Source organism: Mus pahari, chromosome 17 (genome assembly GCF_900095145.1).
Source record: "Mus pahari chromosome 17, PAHARI_EIJ_v1.1, whole genome shotgun sequence".
NCBI lineage: Eukaryota > Metazoa > Chordata > Mammalia > Rodentia > Muridae > Mus > Mus pahari.
Genome location: NC_034606.1, coordinates 54,486,222 through 54,506,692, shown reverse-complemented (window position 1 = coordinate 54,506,692; position 20,471 = coordinate 54,486,222). Strand labels below are relative to the sequence as shown.

The following is a 20,471-nucleotide window of genomic DNA, read 5'->3' as shown; positions in this document are numbered from 1 at the left end:
AATGAGCTACAGGCAGGGCAGCTATGTGATTTGGGGGCAAGCCATTTTTAACTCCCCTTAAGTTACCCCACATGGTTACCGTAGGTATTAAATGAGCCAGTGTGCATATAAGCAGCTCATGTCTAGCCTGTAATTGGGCTGAACAGGAGTTTACGCTGATGTGGCACAGACGGTGAGTGCGGCAGGGGGTATAAGGACAGGTGGACGGATGTGTGGGTCAAGGAGACTAGATACCTGAGAAACATGCAGACAGCAGGGCTTGTTAAGAACCCTGGACTGGGATTAGGAGAAGACGCGGCCAGGTGTGGAGTGTGATGGTGGGCAGGGACTGAGGAAGCTCCACAGAAGGATGGACAGAAGGAAGAGAGCCCGAGGACACAGCCTTGAGTTGACCTACCATTTGGATATGCTGAACAAATGCAGTGCAAAAGGAGGGGAGAGCAAGAAACTGACTCCCACAATCCTAGGAATTTCACAGAAGAGGGAACAAAGCAACGAACGCCAACTGAGGTCGGTGGAAGGAAAGCGGATGGTGCCAGCCAGGGGGGGATGCCCCGAGGCTACTGCTGACCCTAGTGGGAGCAGCTTCAATCTGGCTGCGGAGAGACCCAGCTGCTTCAAATTCATGAGCATATGGAGACGAGAGAGAGCAATTATGGGTGACCTTTTGGGTTCGACCATGAAGGGACCAGGAGAGGATGCTACCTGGAGAGATGTAGTAGGCTCAAGGAGAAGAGTAATTTTAGGTTGGGAAACCGGACCTGCGCTCTGGCCGGCAGGCCAGGAGAAGGCTGTGCTGGTAACAGCTGTCACCTGTGCAAGGCAGAAATGACAGACAGGAAGAGAAGAACTAAAAGGGAGGCCGGGGATGGGAAGCGGCAGACGGGAAAAGAACCCCAAAGGTGTCTTCCCACGGCACATCTCTGGGTGGAAGAGCAAACTCAGATCCATAAACAAAGTGGCATCCTTGAACTTCTGCAGAGAGAGATGGGGTCCTCCAACTCTGAATCCACCCACCCCTACCCAGCCATCCCTAACCCCAAGCAGTCCCTCGGCCCAGCCGTACCTACAGATTTGGTCCGTGGAATCCCCTTCCGCAGAGAGCCCGGCAGCTTCTCTGGGCCTGGGAGGCCCTGGCGCTCAAACAATGACTGTGGGGTCAGGGAGGAACATGGAAGTTCCAGGGCACTGGAGCACTCAGTTTTCCATCCAGCCCCACCCATTCTAGGCTAGACCAGACACCCCATACACCAGATACCCCAAAGGCACTGGTGCCCGTGTCCAGTTGGGGTCTGCAGTGTTATGGGTAGTGCAAAAGAATCCAGGGGTGCCAGGTGGGATACAACGCCATCTGAATAGGGACATGCTGTTCCATAGGCTCAGCAAAGCTGTGAACCCTCCTCTGTGTCAGTCAGAGTAACACAGATTCTGACTAAGGTCAGAAGCACTAAACGCTGCAACCATAGAAGCGAGCTGAACTATGGCCACCCTACGGGCTAACATGGTCCCAAATGTCTCCCAGAGAGGCCATGAGAGTTCCACCTCCTCTGGAGAAGGGATCCAGATAAAGAACTCTCACCTCAGAAGAGAGGTGCATGACCCTCTGATCCCCAGGCCCGGACCTGACCATCCCAGAGCCCCGGCCCAAGGCTGGCTTACGCTGATCTCGGCAGGGGTAATCCTCCGGCTGGTGGGCCGCTGCTTGACGGTGGCCGCCCTCGAATCAGCATCTGCAATGTCCGGCCTCAGTGTCGGCTCCGCGGCAACGGCCAGGATCTCATCCAATTTCTCTGCACAACCAAAGAGATGCCACCTCAGCCGCAGGGCTGCCGCACCCACCTACGCCGGCATCGTGGCACTAACAGGAGCCAATGAACCCTACCCACCACCCCTAGGCCTCTCACTGCCTGAGGCCTTGATCTGACATCGCATGTGTGCTCCACGGACCTCAGGTTCCAGTTTCTTCACCAGCCAAACTCTGCCCTTAAGAAGACCCTGGGTATCTCTGTGGTCACTGCAAGCCACATACTTACACATGCCACACACTCCCCTCAAAAGAGAGAGAAAGCCGGGCAGTGGTGGCACACGCCTTTAATCCTAGCACTTGGGAGACAGGCGGATTTCTGAGTTTGGGGCCAGCCTGGTCTACAGAGTGAGTTCCAGGACAGCCAGGGCTACACAGAGAAACCCTGCCTCTAAAAACCAAAGAGAGAGAGAGAGAGAGAGAGAGAGAGAGAGAGAGAGAGAAAGTGGTACTTTTGCTTATCAAAAAGAAAAAAAAAAAAAAGATGAACAGAGTTCAGTGTGGCATCACGCCATGTCTGTTGGTTACTGTTATCAACTTGACATAGAATTCAATCACCAGGCTGGAGAGATGGTTCAGCGGTTAAGAGCACTGACTGCTCTTCGGAAGGTCCTGAGTTCAATTCCCAGCAACCACATGGTGGATCACAACCACCTATACAGCTACAGGTTACTCACTCATATACATAAAATAAATGAATATATGTTTTTTTAAAAAATTAAAAAATAAAGTAAGTCAATATTTTAATAAAAAAAAAAAAAAAAAGAATTCAATCACCTTGGAGACCAGCCTCCAGACACACTGCAAGTCACCTGCAGTGACCACAGAGGTAACCACAGGGAGATCAGACTGGGGGCAGACCACTTAGATCCTCCCCTCGCTCTCATCTCACCCAGTGCCTTCTCTCAGCACATGGTCTATCCTCTACCATTTCGCCATGGTAAGCTCTTTCTAGTGGGACCGCTGCCCCAGGGACAGACACTAACACTCAAGCAAGAGATGCTGAGTGGGTAAATCAGATAATAACCAGGGACTGGGCTGGCAGAGGGGAGCTATTTCCTAGGAAGGAAACTCAGGCTGGAGATCTAAGATGGCCTCGGTACACAGATCTAAGTGGCTACAGCTCCTGCCTTCCCTCTTACCCATGCAGAAAGGCAGCTCCGATGGAATGGGAGGTATGGAAAGTGTGGAAAGGACTCTCCTCTCCAAAAGCCCACTCAAACTCCTCAGACTTCAGATCTATTTAAGGCCGACGCCTAGGAAGGGCTTGGCTGAGAGGAGCCAGGCGGCCTCGGGCATATTCTTGTCACATCCGCTATAAAATGAGAACCTTTATGGAGTCAGGTTTGTTTTTTTTTATTAAAGTTACTGGTTTTAAAATGGGACTCTGGGGGCTGCGACGATGGCTCCGTGAGTAAAGTACCTACTGCACAATCATGAACACCGGAGTTCAGACTCCCAACACCCACATAAAAAGCTGAGCGTGGTAGTATATGTCTGTAACAGACAGGTCCTAGGGAGTCCCTGACCAGACAGTCTAGTCCACACGGCAAGCCCTGGATGCAGTGAAAGAGCCTCTCTCAAAGGGTAAGATGGAGAATGACTGAGGAAGACACGCAGCAGGCAGACCTCTGACCTACACACGTGCCTGTACAGGTGCACTCATGTGTGCACATATGTACACCACACACTCTCCTCAAAAGAGAGGAAGAAAAAAAGGGCTACTTTGGCTTATCAAAAAAATGTACAGAGTTCAGTGTGGCAGCACACCTTGTATGATAGTTACAGTTGTCAACTTGACATAGAATTCAGTCACCTAGGAGACCAGCCTCCAGACACACCTGTGAGGGATTATCTTGACGGTGGTGACTGACATGGGAAGGCCCACCCTAAACTCCAGCAGTGCCATTTCCTTAGCTCTCATTCCTTCCCAACTGCTCAAAAAATGAACAAGCAAAACATGCTCTTCTTCCCGATGGAAAAAAGCCTTCAAACTGGGAGCCAAATACAAGTAAGCTCTTCTTTCCTCGAGCATTTGATTTCGCTGTGTTTTCTCATGGCAGAAGGAAAAAGGAATCCTGGAATCCCATTCTTTGAGAGGCTGAGGCAAGAGGACAAGTTTGAGATCAGACTGAACTACAAGGGAAACCCGTTTTCAGCAGGGGAAAAGGGTTTCAGAGGCCTTTAAAGTGTCTGAAGGCTTTCTGAGATATGGTTCTATAACTCTTGCTCAGGGTCCACTCGGGGTCAGGGCACCAGCGTGCACTGTAAGTTGGGCAGTGCTTCCCTCTACCTGACCGCTATACTAACCTCACTCAGCAGCCTCGGGTTCCACCCATCCCCAGCCTATATCCAATTCTTGAAGGTTGTGTCTACCATTGGGGGACATTTGTCCTAGACACACTTCCACTCTCCAAGTACCACTGCTGAAGAACTTCTATGGTCAGCCAGGACATCTCCTATTCTTTTCAAGCCCAAACCACAGCTGCTCACCAGCACCTACTGTCCATAATGTAACAGTTGTTGTGTAGACGTTTAATTTACACCTGAGGCTATCTTCATATACAGCATATTGAGACTCCCACCTTGTACACCGACTCTGTTTAGAGGTATAGCCCTGAGAACCAGCGCCTTCACCTAATAAAACAGTCATGAGCAGTGTCTATGCCATATAGGTCGAGGGGAAATTAGCACAAAGAAGCCCACAGCCATGCTAGCCACTGCAGCCCACACTGGCCACTGCAGCCCACACTGGCCACTGCAGACCACATTGGCCACTGCAGAGACTGAGGACGCAGCCAGGACATTTACCTTATCTTCACCAATGATTCATGGGTTCCTCAGAAAGAGAATGCTCTGCCCCCACTGGAGGACTAAACAATACAGTACTTAGCCAGCAAAACAAGTTTCCACTGTAGAGAAATTGGTAGGGTCCAAGCATGGCTCCCAGTACCACCAGGTAACAGTGCAGAGACAGGTGCGAAAGATCTTCTCATTTGTCTCCGTAATGAAATGAATAACTTCCTTTTGAAGGGGTGAAACCACCGCACCGGCCAAGTCCTTGGTGCTATGCAGTCTATGCCAAGTTTTCCATGGCTACCGCTGTCACCACCTCAACACCTTATCGTTGCCCTCCTGTTTCCCGAGCACGAAATGTCGCCAACAGAGCATCACCCCAGATCACAGACCCTTACTGCCATCCAGTCCAGAAACCGCAGAAGTAAAGACAGAAGGAGAAAGAGTAGGTCCATACCACAGTGACATTTCCTACCAAGGCACGGTCACCTGAGCCGTGGACTTAGAGACTGCGCATCTCTAAGAAACCTAACAGATCCAAGAGATCCGAGCAGTGTACACACAACGTCTAACAAAGCAACCGTTTAGGGTTCTGGTGCAATAGTGCTGAGGCCAAGCCAGAATTATTTCCAAGAGGAAGAATTTAAGAACTGAAAAACTGAAATTACATATGAAAGGTTGAACTTTTTTTTTCTCCAACATAAATCCACTACAAAGTTAGAAAAAAAAATAATCCTACATGATTTTAGATATTTAAAAATCAAATAGAATCCTTTAGGAACTGAGTGTAAGCATTCTCACCAGCCTTCCATGCCCACATCATTGGGTACAGGGCAGAGCGTGTTGGGAACCCAAGCAGGGATGAAAAGAAGGGTCCGTGGAAGTGACAAGTCAGCCATCTCTCCCACTTCTGGAAGAAGTGTGAGACCACAGCCTAGCATCCCGGGAGCCCTACTGTTACAGAGCTAGGATACAGATCTTAACAAGAAGAGACTGGAGGGGAGCCTACTGGTCACATGTGAGCCAGAGATAGTCCCTCTGCCCAGGCAGAGTCCAGGACATCAGAAGTAAGAAGGAGAGGGGATGCTGGATGCACGAATCCACACAGCCTAGGCTTTGGGCATCTCTGAGCCTGACTCACATCCACTCAAGAGGCAGAAGCGACATCAGAAGCCAAGTAAGACTTCCCCAGATACCGGACCTCGTACCCAGTCCCGGCCCTGGTGTTTCTGACCCCACACAGACACTGTGTTCCCTGCAGCCATGCTGGACACACACATCATATTACAAAGGGCCTCAAAGGACATGGGTGGAACCTGAAGAGTAGATAGTGAACTCAACAGCCCAGGGGTTGGGGGTGGGGGTTCTGAGTGGGGGGAGTCCAGCTCCTTTTCCAGAGCCACCAGATTCAAACTCCTATCTGAAGCAGTTCTGCTCTGGGCTACAACTCACCAGCATGAAACTGGCTTAGGGGAAGGAGAAGATAAAAAGATATAGCACAGAGCAGAGCTGAACACCCTGCGGCTCCCATCCCAACACAGCCCGAGCACCTCACTCCTCCAAACCCCACGGCCTGACCCCCAGAGGCCATCCCCTCCCCAACTCCGGGCCTCGACACTTGTAGGGGCCCTCGCTGTACGTTCTCTCTCCTTCTCCCCACCACACTATCTTCGGAGGTTACACCCCTAGCTCACCTAGATCCACAAGGACTATGGTTGTGCTCCCTATAACTCTCAGGGATACCCCTGGGAACTCCTTTACCATGTTTCTACCAGATCCCCAAGCTGGAATGAGATTAAGTATGCCAGGCTCCAGACCACTCTGACTTGGATTCATCACACACCAGCACCCCTCGGTAGGGACAGGCAAGCCAGGCCTAGAATCACAGCAGCAGACTTACCCCCTTTTCTTCTCCGAATGGAAGCTTAGAATTGAGAAACAGAGCAAAGGGGGTTAAGTGGAAGACTTCATGGCATGGCCCCTGGGCCACGCTGCACAATGATTTCTGGACCCTGTTCTCCACTTCCCCACCTCCCCAACAACCAGGTCCCGCAGGCCTGTCCCCATCTGTACCTCCTCCTGAGACCAGCAGAAAAGCCTACGGATGAGCTAAACCTCTAGAGAAGAACAAGCAAAAGCAGGAAGGCACGCCGTGTATACACGAATACTCACAAGCATGCACACACACACACATACATGTGCACACATGCACACACGGAGATGTGCACAATTAAACTGTACTTGGAGCAGCCAGACATCTGTTCAGAACAAAGATATAACTACAAAAACAAAGTTTCAAGTCCACTATTCACCAAGGTAGTCACCTTTGAACACTCTGACCTGGGATATTTTTGGTTGGGTTTCTTTTTTCTAGGTACTGCAGATAGAACCCAGGGCCTTTGAACGTGCTGGACACGGGCCGCCCTACTGATACACACCTCCATATCCCAAAGCAGGTGTGTAACGGCAAGCAGGGTCTGTATTTCGTAAAGAAAGCTTCTCCGGACCAAGGCAGTGGCAGGGACCTAGGCTGATCTCTTATCACAAAAGAAAAGACCCAGGAATTGAGGGAAGTCTTAATTTCACCTTAATAAATGAACTGGGACAGGTTGCCCACACGAGGTCCCTGATGTGGGTCCCTGCTAACCCATGTCCCTGACTCTAGCTGACGGTAGGCATCCTTGGTAAGGGAGCCCCAGACAAGAAAGAGAATGCAAAAGGGGTGACCAGTTCTTCCCCGCCCCCCACCTCTTATGAACAACCCTTCTTATTATGAGTTGTGGTCCAAATTGACCTTGAACTCACACTCTGTAATCCAGACAGGCCTGGAACAACACAGCAATCCTCCTGCCTCAACCTCCTGAGCCATAAGTACGTGCCACACCACAGAGTTCTCCCAATGATTTGTGCCAGACACCACCGCTTCCACTTTATTTAATTGATTAATTTAATTTGGACCAGCCTCTGCTTACTCCCTTAGTTCCGAGGAACTCGACCCTCTTCTCCCTCCTACCACAACCTGCCTCCTCCTCCACAGCCTGAGCCTCCACCCCTGCACCCACTTCCCCTCACCACACACTGGCTCCTTCTGCCCAAGCAATCAGGTTATCTCTTTGACAAACATGGCTCCTAAAGGGACTGCCAGTGACTGGCAGGATAGGCATGTTTATAACAGTGGTGACTCAACATGTCTTATTTCTACCTTTTAAGAACACAAACAAATCCAGGCATGGTAGAGCACGCCTGCCATCCTAGAACTCAAAAAGTTCCAGAGCTGCCTAGACTACAGAATCCCCTCGCCCCGTCTCAAGCAAATGAACGAAAAGAACAAAACAGTGGGATGTGGGATGCCCGGCGATTTGGAGAACGCTGTGCTGGCCTGCCTTCCTCCAATCAGACATTCCCAGAAGGACCAGGTCACCTCCCGAGACAGCTAGTTATCTTTGGGTCGGGGCAGCTTACAGAGCCCCTGGCTTTGGCTTTTCTCTAAACACAGTCCCATTTAGAACCTGATTCCAGCTTCAATAGCTATGATCCTGGGCGCAGAAGTATAGGCAGAGGCTCCAGCGGAGCTGATCCCAGACCCCTTCTAGCCTCTACTCAGAAATGCCATGATACCTCTGGCCCAGCAAGATCTGTAACTAGGCACAACCACAATTGTCGTTCTGGAAAAGATTCAACTCTTCTGCTTCCATTTCTACAGGCAACAGCCATAGCCAGGCAGAGCTCTGCCATTCCCACAGGGGTCCCCTAGGGTCCTGGAGGGCAGAGTTCAGCATGAATAACACCTCTCAGCAGGAAGTAGGAAGGGCCCTTCTGACCTGGTACTAGAGCAGCTTCTAGCAAGAGACTCCAGGACTGTGCACCAAGGTCCAGTCAAACCCAGCTGCCTGCCATATTGGTTTATCCATCTATGCCATAGGTCTGCTCTCTGTGACTGACCTGGGTTAGATTAGACTCTAGGGCCTGAAGTCTGCGGGTGTCTCTGCTCTCTAGTCAGCTAGATGGGCTAGGATGGCTCTCATCATCTTCTGTCTCTATCACTGCTGATGAAGCCTAAAGTCAAACCATCATCGCTCACTATGAGCCGCTGACTCCCTCTACCGGCGCTGGTATTTTTAAACATTTTTCTGCTTGTTGGTGGCATTTTAAATTTCTGCCCTGACAGATCATAATTTATTTGTGACATACTTCTTCAGAAAGGAGTCCCATATTTTCTGTTTGCTTTTGGGAGATTCTCAGCCTTTCTATTAATTTCCTCTGGAATTCCTATCAAGTAGATGCTGAAGTCTCCGTGTTTGTCCTCAGGTCCCCCAACTGGTCCTTCATGGCCACCTCATCAGCTTCCTAAGCTGATTCTGGGTGGTCTCAGACTGATCTCCCTGCTCACTGTTACGTTTTTGTTTTTGTTTTTGTTTTTGTTTTTTTAGTAAGTCCTGGATTCTGTATCTCCAAGCCACAGACTCTTCTATGTGTAGCTTTCTTGTTTGTTTGTTTGTTTGTTTGTTTGTTTGTTTGTTTCAATAAGTTAAGGATCATCCCAAACTTCCTTGCTGCCTGTTGTTCGCATTATCCTGCTAATTTCACTAATTCTGTGACGGTTCCTTCCTTTATATAACTGAAACCTTTTACTTTACTCCCATGCTCTTTTATCTCCAGTCCTTTTCAAAAAAAAAAAAATTTTTTTTTAGATTATTTTGAGTGTTTCTGTCTGCACGTATGTATGCGCACCATGTTCATGTCTGGTGCCTCAGAGGTGAGAAGGGTTAGATGGTGGAGACCCACTATGTGGGTGCTGGGAACCAAACCTGGGTCCTCTTCGAGAGCAACAAGCGCTCTGGAGTGCTGACCCATCACTCCAGCCCCTCCTGGTTTTTTTATGCTAATCCCAGAGTCTACTGTTGTTTCCAAGCCCACAGCACCAGCACCTCTTTGAGCCTCACAGGAGCTTCAGACCAGAGCACTTCCCTTGAGAGCAGCCATCAGGAACTGGAAGCACCCAGGTTCCTATTCCTTTGGCCTTGGTTTCCTGCTTTATTTCTGAAACCACAGGATTCCTCCTCCTTTAAACTATCTGTAATTTTTATTTTATTCAGAGGTTTATCGTAGAAAATCCTGCTCATGTCAGCCCCTTCTAGCTCGGCAACTGTTTTCCAAACTAAACCAAACTTCACTCAAGGCAACTGCTTGGAATGTAGCGACTCAGCCTACGGCCAGGACGCGGTCACCACTGAGTCCATAAGCAAAAGATAGGGATAGTCCTGAGAGCCAGGATAAGGGGCCTCCTTTTAGGATAAAAGCCAGAAGACAGTCTGGGAATTTGACAAAAGCCAAGAGTGTTTCAATCTGTCACACATATTGGAATATACCCACCACAGGACTGTTGACAGTTACGATGCACCCACAATAAGGCTCTTAACAAGTCAAACACATTAGCACATGCCAACAATGACAATTAAATCACATATATCTGCACATGCCTGGGATGAGACTAATAACAGTCCTATGTGTCAAGATGTGATCATGCATGTAGGACATACCTATGACGAGGCTGGCAAATGTCACATATCAGGACATGGCTGTGAATATGAGACATGCCCATGACAAGGTTAACTGGCATATGTGTCAAAATATGTCACGCATATGGGACGTGTGCCCACGGCAAGGCTGGTAACTCATATATTTGTTAAGATGCGCGACTCATGTACATGGGACACGTCCCATGATGAGACTGGATACTTCTATACATGTCAGAACATCATAGTCATGTACATGAGACATGCCTACAACAAGGCTGGTAACTGTCCTACATGTGCGCATGCATACAAGATATGCGTTATGCATATGGCCATAATAAAAGCTGGCAACTGCCCTATGTCAGGATGGGGTCGTGTGGATCATGATATGTCTACAAGGAGGCTCTTTGCAGTCAGCCTGGGACTGTATCCATTAAAGGCTAACATACTTTTTGTCCACCTCCTGCAGTTCACAAGGCCCCATCCCCTCACTGTGTTAGGGGTGCTCACAGATAACTTTACTGGGTCAGTAGACTCACTCGGCAGATAAGTGAGCAGGTACCAACCAAGAAAAATAAGCACAAAGGTGACCCAGCTCGTGCCAGGCAGATCCAAGAGCAGACTCTGCTCTACCACTGCTCTCTGCCAGCTAAATTGAAATGCAAAGTCTTAGTGGAAAAGCACAGAACCGGGGACAGCGCTCACACACACATGCATGTGCATGCATGCGGGCATGCTACAGGGCCAGACCTTGTTCCCCAGCCATCTGTCCCCGTTGTCCCTAACCAACTCCGGCTCCTCATGCTGCCGAGTCCTCCTCGCCTCCCTTGCTGCCATACTCCTCACCCAAGGTACACACTTTCCCCATCACTCCAGTCCCACCCCTAACTGCTGACCTGTCTCCAAACCCATCTTTTTCTACCTTCTGTCTGAGCCCCCAGCTCAGTCCCACTGCCCACCCAGACTACCTGCAGCCACCCCACTTTGGCCACTCACCCACCGTCCACCCGAAATGCTCACCAAGTTCCTCCAGCTCAGCCGTCATGGACTTGGACCGCAGGGTCAGTGTGGTGCTGGGAGCCCTCTTTGGGGGTGGTGGGGCTGCAAAGAAGAGGGAGGCCTTGGCCCTCCGGTCCAGCAGCAGGCGACGCGGAGTGGCCAGGTGCAAATGCCACTTGCGCTCCACTGCCTGGACCTCCTCGTACTCTCTTGAAGAGGAGTCACACTGTGCCAAGATCTTGTTCAGGCTGCGGCTAGATGCAAACTTCTTCATGGCGTGAGGCACTCAGGGAGCAGTGGAGCCAGGGCAGTTGTGCCCCTAGGGCCCTTAAGACTCCCAGGACCAAGGCCTCAAATGGTAATAAAAGCACCAGCAAAGGCTAGGATGCTGGCTGGTTCTGCTCTGAGGATCCACCCTGCGGGCTCCAAGGCCCCACTGAGTGGGCACCACCCATGGGGGCTGGGTAGATCTCCTGCCAGACTACCTCCTGCCGCCTAAAGCACCCAGACCCAGGTACCACTGCTCTTTGTAAGACCGAAGTGTGGCCCGGCAGGCGGCACACCTGGGCTGGGCCGGCGGCAAAGCCTCTTAGGCCCAGGCGGGGCCGCGTCTTTGGCGTCGGCGCGGGGAGAAGACGCTTTTCCTCTTCCCTCAGGTGCCGCCTCCCCCTTCCCTGCACAATAAGCAGCAGCAGCAGCAGCGTCAACCTCACAGTTGCCATGACAACCCGGCCTCCAGGCAGCTGCTGGCGTCGGAAAGGAGGGCTCTGCCACACCAGGGCTGGGGGGATTCACAGGAGAAGGGGAGAGGGAACTGAGGAGGGGTACTCTAGGATCAGGGGTCAGGGGCCAGGTCAGAGGTCAGGCATCGACACCAAGGACCTGGGCAGCAAATAAGGGCATTTTTATCTAATCTCAGGCAGCCATGTGATGTCAGCTGTGTAGGATCAGAGATGGGGAGAGGAATGTGGGCTTGAAGTCAAAAGGTCTGAAAGCCCAGCCATCAGAGCCCTCACCTCTGCGCCGAGCACCGTCCTCCTCGGGTTTCCTGGTCACAGACACAACCTTCATGACCAGGCGGTTGCCGCCCTGACGGATGAGACCCACCACTTGCTTGTGTCCGACCTTCACGACGTTCACTCCGTTCACCTGGGATAGACAAGGAGCTAGGTAGCCAGGGGCCAACTGTCCCCTCTTCAGATGGCAGTTAGTGGTGCTCTCCCCCTCCTGCCGGGCAGGGTCCGGGATGGGCCTCACCTCAATGAGGAAGTCCCCAGTTCGAAGCCCAGCCCTCCAGGCCACACCTTCCACATCTACAGACTCAAGGTATTGGAGCGCAGGGAAGGCAGGTGTGGGTGTAAACTCCTCAATGGGGGTCTCTGCTGCAGGGAGAGCAAAGATAAAAAGGCATTCACAAGCATCGATCGTGTCAGAGCCACCTGATGACTAAGGCATCGCAAATGGGGTGGGAGAGGCAGCCGGTAGGGATACCCAAACCACTGTACATCCCTCTGTGAACTCCCGCATTTACCCTCAGCAAAAAGGTCTCTGTTCCACCAAGAGACCCCCCCCACACACACACACACAAGGAAATGAAAGGCTAAAAGGAGAGGGACCCACTCCCTTGAACTCCAGTACATTCCAAACCAAGACACATAACCATGGGGGAGGGGGAGGGCGAAGGGCTTTAAAAGGGGAAAGGGGGTAAGAGGCAGGCCACAGAAGATATCAACAGCAACGCGATACCCCCCAAATCCACACCCATTACCTTTGGCTCCCCGGAGGACAAAGCCAAAACCCTCATGGTCCCTTTTCTGCAGGATAGCCACCTTATCATCGATGACATAATCGCTGGCAAAAGAAAGCAAGGTTGAGCAAGAGGAGGTCCACAGGGAGCCAGGCAGTCAGGCTGAACCCACAGGGTCCCATACACACCAGACAACTCAGAATGACAAAGGCAGAGGAAGCTAGCCACCCACTTCCCATACCCTGACTTCCCCTTTCATTGGACACCCTAGGCCCCGCTACTGTCCCCGCATGTCCACACCCCTGCCAGTACCTGTGTGAAGTGAGGCTGTCATAGGAACCCACAGTGTAGTGGCGGAAGAGACGCTTCGTCCGGTCCTCTCTGGTTTCTGTGGGGAGCATCAAAGGCTAAGACACGGTCGTGACCCTCCACCTAGCTGAATTTCCCCCAACTGTGCTGATCAGTCTCTGCCCCCACATTCTCTGGGCCTAGATGTGGGTGGGGGCAAATCCTAAGACCCTGGCGTCTAAAGTCCTAAGGGAGTAGAGCTCAGATAACCATACATAGAATTCTGGCCTCTGGGAGTTAGAGCCAAGAGGAAACCAATCCTGCTCATCTCTCCTTACTTAGCATGCATCTAGACACCATACAAGGCCAGGATGGTCCAGTCTGCAAGCCCTAGGGATGAGAGTATATGTATGTGTGCTTCACAGTCAGGTATACATGTGTGTCAAACGAGAGCCATATCTGTTCTCTGTATGTGAGCCTAGGATCTAGTAACAAACACATGTCTGTGTACACAGGGGTTGAGCTCATGCACATGCATGTGCTGTGCTACCAGCCTATGTGTGCACCAGGATGGAAGCATCCCAAGGCGTCCACCGGTTTCCTCACAACAGCACAAATTCAAGGAAAGAAGAAAAGGATTATAAAGTGTTCAGTCCCCTACCCTGACTGCATTCCACAGGCCTAGGTACCCATCTGTCCTTTGATCTCAAAGTCCTTCGTGAACACTGTGGACCTGGCCAGGACATACCTCTCGCTGAACCTCACTTAGCCTTGTAGATTTCCTGAAGAAGGTTCAATCTATGACTAGACCCTTAAGCTTCAGAATGGCTCCTTTGGCTGCATGCGCGGCATCTCAGACGGCCTCAAGATGGCGCCACCACAGTTTTCAATTTCATTCCTCAGCACCTCTCCCTCCTTCACCCTTTCTTGCTACAGCACAGCACTTACTTTTTACTTCAACAACCGTTCACCTACCAGGCACTGTTTATTTTAGAATAGAGCCAAGTCTCTGCCTTTAAGGGGTTATTAATAAGCCATTCTGAGAAGTGGAATCAACAAGCATTAAATACAAAACGCCAGCTAGGGGGAGAAAAGCAAGCAGAAAAAGGGGGGGATGTCAAAGTACAAGTCTAGGGATAGCGGCGGCCTCGTCAGAGAGAAGAGCTGAGCAGAGACCCAGACAGACAGGAGAGCCGCCTGTAGATGTGAGGGCTCTGGGGGTATGGGTGAGATGATGTAGGGTGCAGGGTTTCTGGGGGTGAAGCAGGCATAGCAAAGACCATGTCAAAGGCATTAATCTAGAGCAAGCAGGAACTGTGCGGGGTCAGCCAGCAAGAGGAGAGGGAGGCACGGGGATTTAAAAAAAAAAAAAAAATGAGACTAGGAGGAACCTGTGTTTTTGTTTTTTTTTTTTCTTTTAAGTTGGGTTCCGTATTGTTTTGAGTTTTTAAAAGATTTTGGTTTTACGTCATGTGTTTCCCTACACGTATATATGTGTACCACGTGTATGCCCAGTGCATTCAAAGGCCTGAAGAGGGCGCTGGATCCCCTGGAGTGGGAGTCATAGAGCATCATGAGGGTGCTGGGTACCAGAGTCCTACAGTACCTGGCTTTGATTTGTTTTTTGGTTTGGGGCTTTTTTTGGTTATTTTTTTTTCTTTTTAAATTTTATTTATTTATTTTACATTCCATATTTTATTCACTCACACCCCCTGGTTTTTGTTTTTTGTGTTGTTTTTGGTTTTGTTTTGAGACAAGATATCACTACATACAGTCTGAGCCTTGAATGTCTCGGCCCTCTGAACGCTAGGACTACAGGCACGTGCCACCATACCCAGCAGAAATATACAGCTCTTTTATGGCCTGTATTCTCAGCAACTACGAGCTCCCTGAAAGCGAAAGACCAGATGTAATGACTCCTGTGGTCCCAGTGCCCAGCAGAGCATCTGGTACATAACAGAAGGTGCACAACTGGCTAGGTGAGTGTGTGCGCATGGGCGATGCATGGGCAAATGGATGAATGTAGGAAGAGAAGGAAGATAACTCAAAAAAGTAAATGCGTAAATGACTGGATGGGATGCTGAAGGTTTGAGGGAATATCGGGTGAGCCAAAGGATGTACAGATCCGTGAGGAGATGGATGGATGGACGGATGGGTGGATGGACGGGTGGATGGATGGGTGGATGATGGATAGACGGATGGATGGATGGATGGATGGATGGATGAATGGATGGATGGGTGGATGATGGATAGACGGATGGATGGATGGATGGATGGATGGACGGACGGACGGATGGATGGCATCTATGAGTGGAAAAGGGAAGCTGGGTGGGCTGCTGGATAAGTAGGTGGACAGAAGGATAAGCAGGTGAGCCAAAAGGCAGATGGACAGAGACAGGGTGGAGCAATGGTTAGAGATCCTCCCATCAGATGACATGGCTATCAAGGAAAGTCCCAGTCCAGACTTCAGGTCCCTCTCGCTTTGTGTGAGGCTCTAGATAAGTTAACTGTCACATCTGAACCTCTCTCTCCCCAGCAGGAAACGTCACATCGGGAGGCCACTGGGTTCCAACAGCCCACTTGATGAGGTTCTAACAGCCTTGTTCGGGCCACATCAACTCGCTTGCTTACTCCTTCCCATCTGTCCCACTCTAAGAGACAAACATACACTTGCCACCCGGTCCCGAGACCAGTGCAGATGAGGCCTCACCAGCAGGTGAGAGGCCCTCCTCAATCCCTCCTAACCTCACGCACATCCTTCTTCAGGCTGACCCAGTCACAGATACACTCTGCTAGCTGAACCATGCCTGGGAGCCCTGAGGTGGACAGGAAACCTCCGGTTCCACCATTCTCTCACTAGCATGACCTTGGCTCATCCCAGCTCACCTCTCTGCCCTGCTCTCCCCAGATCTTAACCCTAGGAGCTATGCAGAGTTAAGTAAGCAGCCTCATCCTGGTCAGGTCCTATTTCAAAGCATTTTGTTTTTTGTTTTTTTTTAATTGTTATCAACCAGACAAACTATTTATTATATAACACAGATTCGTGTTCTGGTTTTATTAATCACACACAGGAAAACCAGCTGAAAGGAATGGGCCCAGCACCAGCTCCCAAATGGAACATTCTCTCCGAGTGGAAAGAGGAAGGCAAACGGGATGGGAGGTTATGCCAGGCCTTGAGATGCGTGCACTAGCTGCTTTCCTCGACTCCCTCCGCCTGCTAGAGTGCTGCTGGAGGCCAGCCTCTTTGTTCAGGTAAAGACCAGGACCCAGGACCCAGGTTCTAGGAGACGCTAACCTAACCTCTGCACCAGCACAGCTTCTATCCTTGGTCTTTCAAAGTCCTCCTTCATTCCCATTATGGTTCCTGAATCTGGGGGGGTGTGGGGGGGTGGCGAGGGCTGTTGGAAACAGGTTCCTGTTGCTAGGATGCCCTCTGCAATCTGGCACAACTCAGCCAAAGTCCCAGACAAGAAGTTCTGCCCAGAGCAGCAGGATGGGTATTGTAGCTGGGGTCAGAGGGAAGCTGCTATAACTCCTATACCCTCTCCAAAGAGAGTCCCAGCAGGGCCCTCACCATATGCCCATACGTGTAGCTCCAGCTGGCATGGCAAAGGTGGCTCCTAGGTGCTTTTGAGCCCCACTCCCTCAGGTCATCTATGACAGCTATGGCCCTGTTAAGAGGTACCGTGGTTGCTAGAAAGCCTGCCGCTCCATCACCCCCACATCAGCTGCTCTTCGATCCTCTCCTTACCCCGTGACCTTGACATACCCTCCTCACCACTCTGCCCTGCCCAGATCTTCATCTTGGCCCTAAAATATCTGCTCGGTCAGCTCCTGCTACAAGATCTCGTTCTTTACTTTGACTGCCCCCTCCCCCAAGGACGGGTGACTAGACTCACACTCCCCGCTCCAGCCTCGCCATTCCTCACAACGCTAACTGCTTATGCAGCAACACAAAGAACAAACATCCCGGCCCCTTGTGGGTAGTGACATCTCAGAAACATACTAAACGCTGGCACCCCAGCTCCCAGGATTGCTAGGATAGGTCCACAGCTTCATTCATAGAAAAATGCTAAAAATCATGTCTGGCGCTGCTCAAATACAGAAGTTGGCAACGGGCATAGTTCTAGCATGCTATGCTGGAGCTCTACAAACACGAGGAACCCATCTGCAAACTACCAGGGGAACACAAGTGAAACAACACCTTTGCTTTGAGCCGCTTTTTTTTTTGGGGGGGGGGGCTTCCTCAGGCTAACTCTGGATCTCAGCTCTGGGTGGCCTGTGCATCCAGGGGTAACTGGATCCCCCCTCCCAGTGGCCTGTGCACCCGGGAGGGTGGTACACTTGTCATAACCATTGACAGCCAGCATAAGGTCCGGCTTGAAGCAAAACTGACCAACATTTGCTCCTCTTGGATTCTGACTCCAACCCAGACCCCTCTCCTTCCTCGGCTTCAGAACGAGGTCCAAATGTTCCTGGATCCACAGTTCTCAGAACTTTACCCCCATCCATAGGGAAAGCATAAGACTCGCTCCTATTCAACAGGTGTGCAGCCCCTGCTCCTTGTCCTTTACTCTGTCCTGTTGGAACTAGGTCCCAAACCTCTGAAATCATTTCCACTCGGATGCCACATCCAGCAAATGAGTGCAACGATCCCCTTCTATTCTCCTAGTCACCAGTAAAGCCATCAAGGCAGGAAAAGGATAAGCCCTGTGAGAAAGCAAGGCACAGGCTGGAGAGATGGCTCAGCAGCTAAGAGCACTGACTGCTCTTCCGGAGGTCCTGAGTTCAAATCCCAGCAACCACATGGTGACTCACAACCATCCATATAATGAGATCTGATGCCCTCTTCTGGTGTNTCTGAAGACAGCTACAGTGTACTTACATGTAATAAATCTTTTTAAAAAAGAAAAGAAAAGGAAGGAAGGAAGGAGGGAAGGAAGGCAGGAAGGGAAAGAAAGGCAGCTAGCCAACAGTAGGTCAGTAATTGAGTTCCTGTATAACCTAGGCATCCATCAAGTTTGACGCACGGCCACATGATTGTGGGTTCCCCTGGAAAACTGCCAACTTAAAGTAGAGGTTGAGAGGGGTTACCACAACCCAGGTCCCAAACCTTCTATGGACAGAGAAAGGGACACTTGTACCCTGATCCAGACATACCACTGATAATCAGTCCAGAGTTCATTTGTCCTACCTACTCTCTGGGCTGGAAATAAGAGAATCGATCTTGTGGCTTCCCAGAATACCCGAGGGCTCAATGAAAGAGTACACCCCAGACATGAAAGCAGCCCACACTGAGGGCCCCAGGGGACCCTCACTGTCATCACCGGCATCTAAGGGGATCCTTCCTAGAAGTCCAAGCATTCAGCTAGATTGGACCACAGTTCCTCAGCGGCCCCAGGAGCTGCAACTTTCACCTCACATTTCTGTAAGAGCAGGAGCCATCCTTCATCCGCTGCTCTCAGACCATACCAACCCCAGGTATCCCGGAGCCACTCCTTGGGGCCCAAATGGCCTCATTTCCTCTTAGCTGGCCCATGCCTCCTGCTCTGCCCACTTGGACAATCTGTCCACTTTGGAAAAACGCCTCTTTTCTCACACTGATCTTACTTATGTGCCAGCCTCTCATGAATTGGGAGCTCCACGAACCTGGTATTTCCGTGAGGAATGTACCAGAGGGGTGGTCACTGTCACCGGAGATTCGGTGTACCAACACGCAGACAGAGAATGACCATGAGTGTACTCCTCCAGCTGGCATGGCAAAGGTGGCTCCACTGTCAAGTTCACATACCCATGTTCCTAGGAACATGCATGCTTGCCCACCATGGATATGTGCAAATCTGAATGTATCTTGAGTGTACCGAGTGTGCTTCTCAGTCTTCGGGAGATGTCCAGATGTGTTACCAAGAAGACCAAAGGGGGACGAGAAGCGCCTGCCCTTTGGGAGGTATCTGAGCAAAAACCGGGGTCACTTACCATGCCGGGTATCATACTGTCGCATCTGCACTTCTTCCACACAGTCAGCTGGGAACCAGCCTGTACGGCCCTTCACGGTTCCCTCCCAGAAGCCGCCCTCCCCAATGCTGAGCACTAGGGAGAGAAGCCAGACAGGTCGTCAGGGAAAAGGGAAACAGGAGGGTACCCACTTCCCAGGCCACCTGAGGCTCAGGTTTTGCCCACGACCCTGACCCTTGCTCTCTTTTCAAGCCAGCATCCCACCCCCACCCCCAGCATTCTCCCTGGGAAGATTCTGGGTTCCACAGGGAAGAGAAATGAACAGATGGCCTCAGCAAAGGATGGACATGTGGGAGACAGACAGACACAGATGGACGCACTGGAAGAGGGCAGAGACAGAAACAGAGGCCAGACATACCCTTCCTCCTGCCCACAGGGATCACGTCCCCCCAACCATGGTAACTGACATCCACCCAAGAGTCACTGTCCAGAGCTCAGGGTCATGGCAAGGCAGCCAGTGGAGCAAGCCACATTAGAGACCAGGAGGGCTGGTCTTCACAACTATTTCCACCTCGCAGACAGAGTGCCCAAGGTAGGACCCCAATAATGGCAGAGAGCCTCATGATGGGAGGGGGGCTGTCTTCCCCATCCATGGAAGAAATGTGTGCTGTACACAGACAACTGTTAAAGATTCCCCCGAAGATGACAAGCCCCCCTCACCTGGATCCCATGGATTGCCAGTGAAGAAGCCCCAGAAGTGACACAGGAACCCCACAAGGCGTGGGAGCTCTGGAATGGGTTAGGGTCCTTCCAACGCAAGGACCCAGTTGTCGTTGGCCCCCATCGTAACAAGAACCGCCCCAAAAGAGCCCAGCCTCTACCATGACAGCGCTAGAGCTTCATGCCAGGAGCCCATAAAACCAGGGCCAGAGACTGAGACCCCGGCACAGCAGCTTGCTGGAATGACCCAGGGACACCCCAACCACAGAGACCCTCCCCCAAATGGCAATGAAATAGGCCGCGTGCCCCGGGGCCCGCCCCCCAACCCGGCTCGCGCCCCTCACCCCGCCCGCGCCCCTCACCCTTCACGGCCTCGCCGCGGTGCAGCGGGATCTCGCCCTCGCCCTGCGGGCTGTGCGCCTTCACAGCGATGAACTTGCGGCCGGGGACGGCACTGTAAAGTTTCCGCTTCGGGCCCCGGGGCGGCGGCGCGGGGGGCGCGGGAGACGCCGGGCCGGGGCCGGGCGCGGGGCCGGATCCGCCGGGCCCGCTGGGGCTGTAGACGAACACGTAGGTGACGGACGCGATGCCGGGGGGCAGCGGGCACGCGAAGCCGGCGCCCGGGGCCTCCATGGCGCACGGCCCG

At 51.5% G+C, this 20,471-nt stretch overlaps 1 protein-coding gene across 3 annotated transcripts in view; it reads right to left on the bottom strand.

Annotated features, from left to right (window-relative positions):
* Shank3 (SH3 and multiple ankyrin repeat domains 3) overlaps positions 1-20,471 on the bottom strand; it is a 59,700-nt gene that overhangs the window by 15,191 nt on the left and 24,038 nt on the right. For 2 of the 3 annotated variants that reach the window (XM_021217050.2, XM_029531118.1), the window contains exons 11-20: positions 20,188-20,381; positions 19,127-19,240; positions 13,175-13,250; positions 12,884-12,966; positions 12,373-12,497; positions 12,132-12,264; positions 11,137-11,217; positions 6,501-6,524; positions 1,660-1,790; positions 1,067-1,151 (exon numbers count right to left, since the gene is read on the bottom strand). In XM_021217050.2, coding sequence (XP_021072709.1) covers positions 1,067-1,151; positions 1,660-1,790; positions 6,501-6,524; positions 11,137-11,217; positions 12,132-12,264; positions 12,373-12,497; positions 12,884-12,966; positions 13,175-13,250; positions 19,127-19,240; positions 20,188-20,381 — 1,046 coding nt within the window. The remainder of the gene's footprint in view (positions 1-1,066; positions 1,152-1,659; positions 1,791-6,500; positions 6,525-11,136; positions 11,218-12,131; positions 12,265-12,372; positions 12,498-12,883; positions 12,967-13,174; positions 13,251-19,126; positions 19,241-20,187; positions 20,382-20,471) is intronic. The other variant, XM_029531116.1, reaches the window with a different exon arrangement.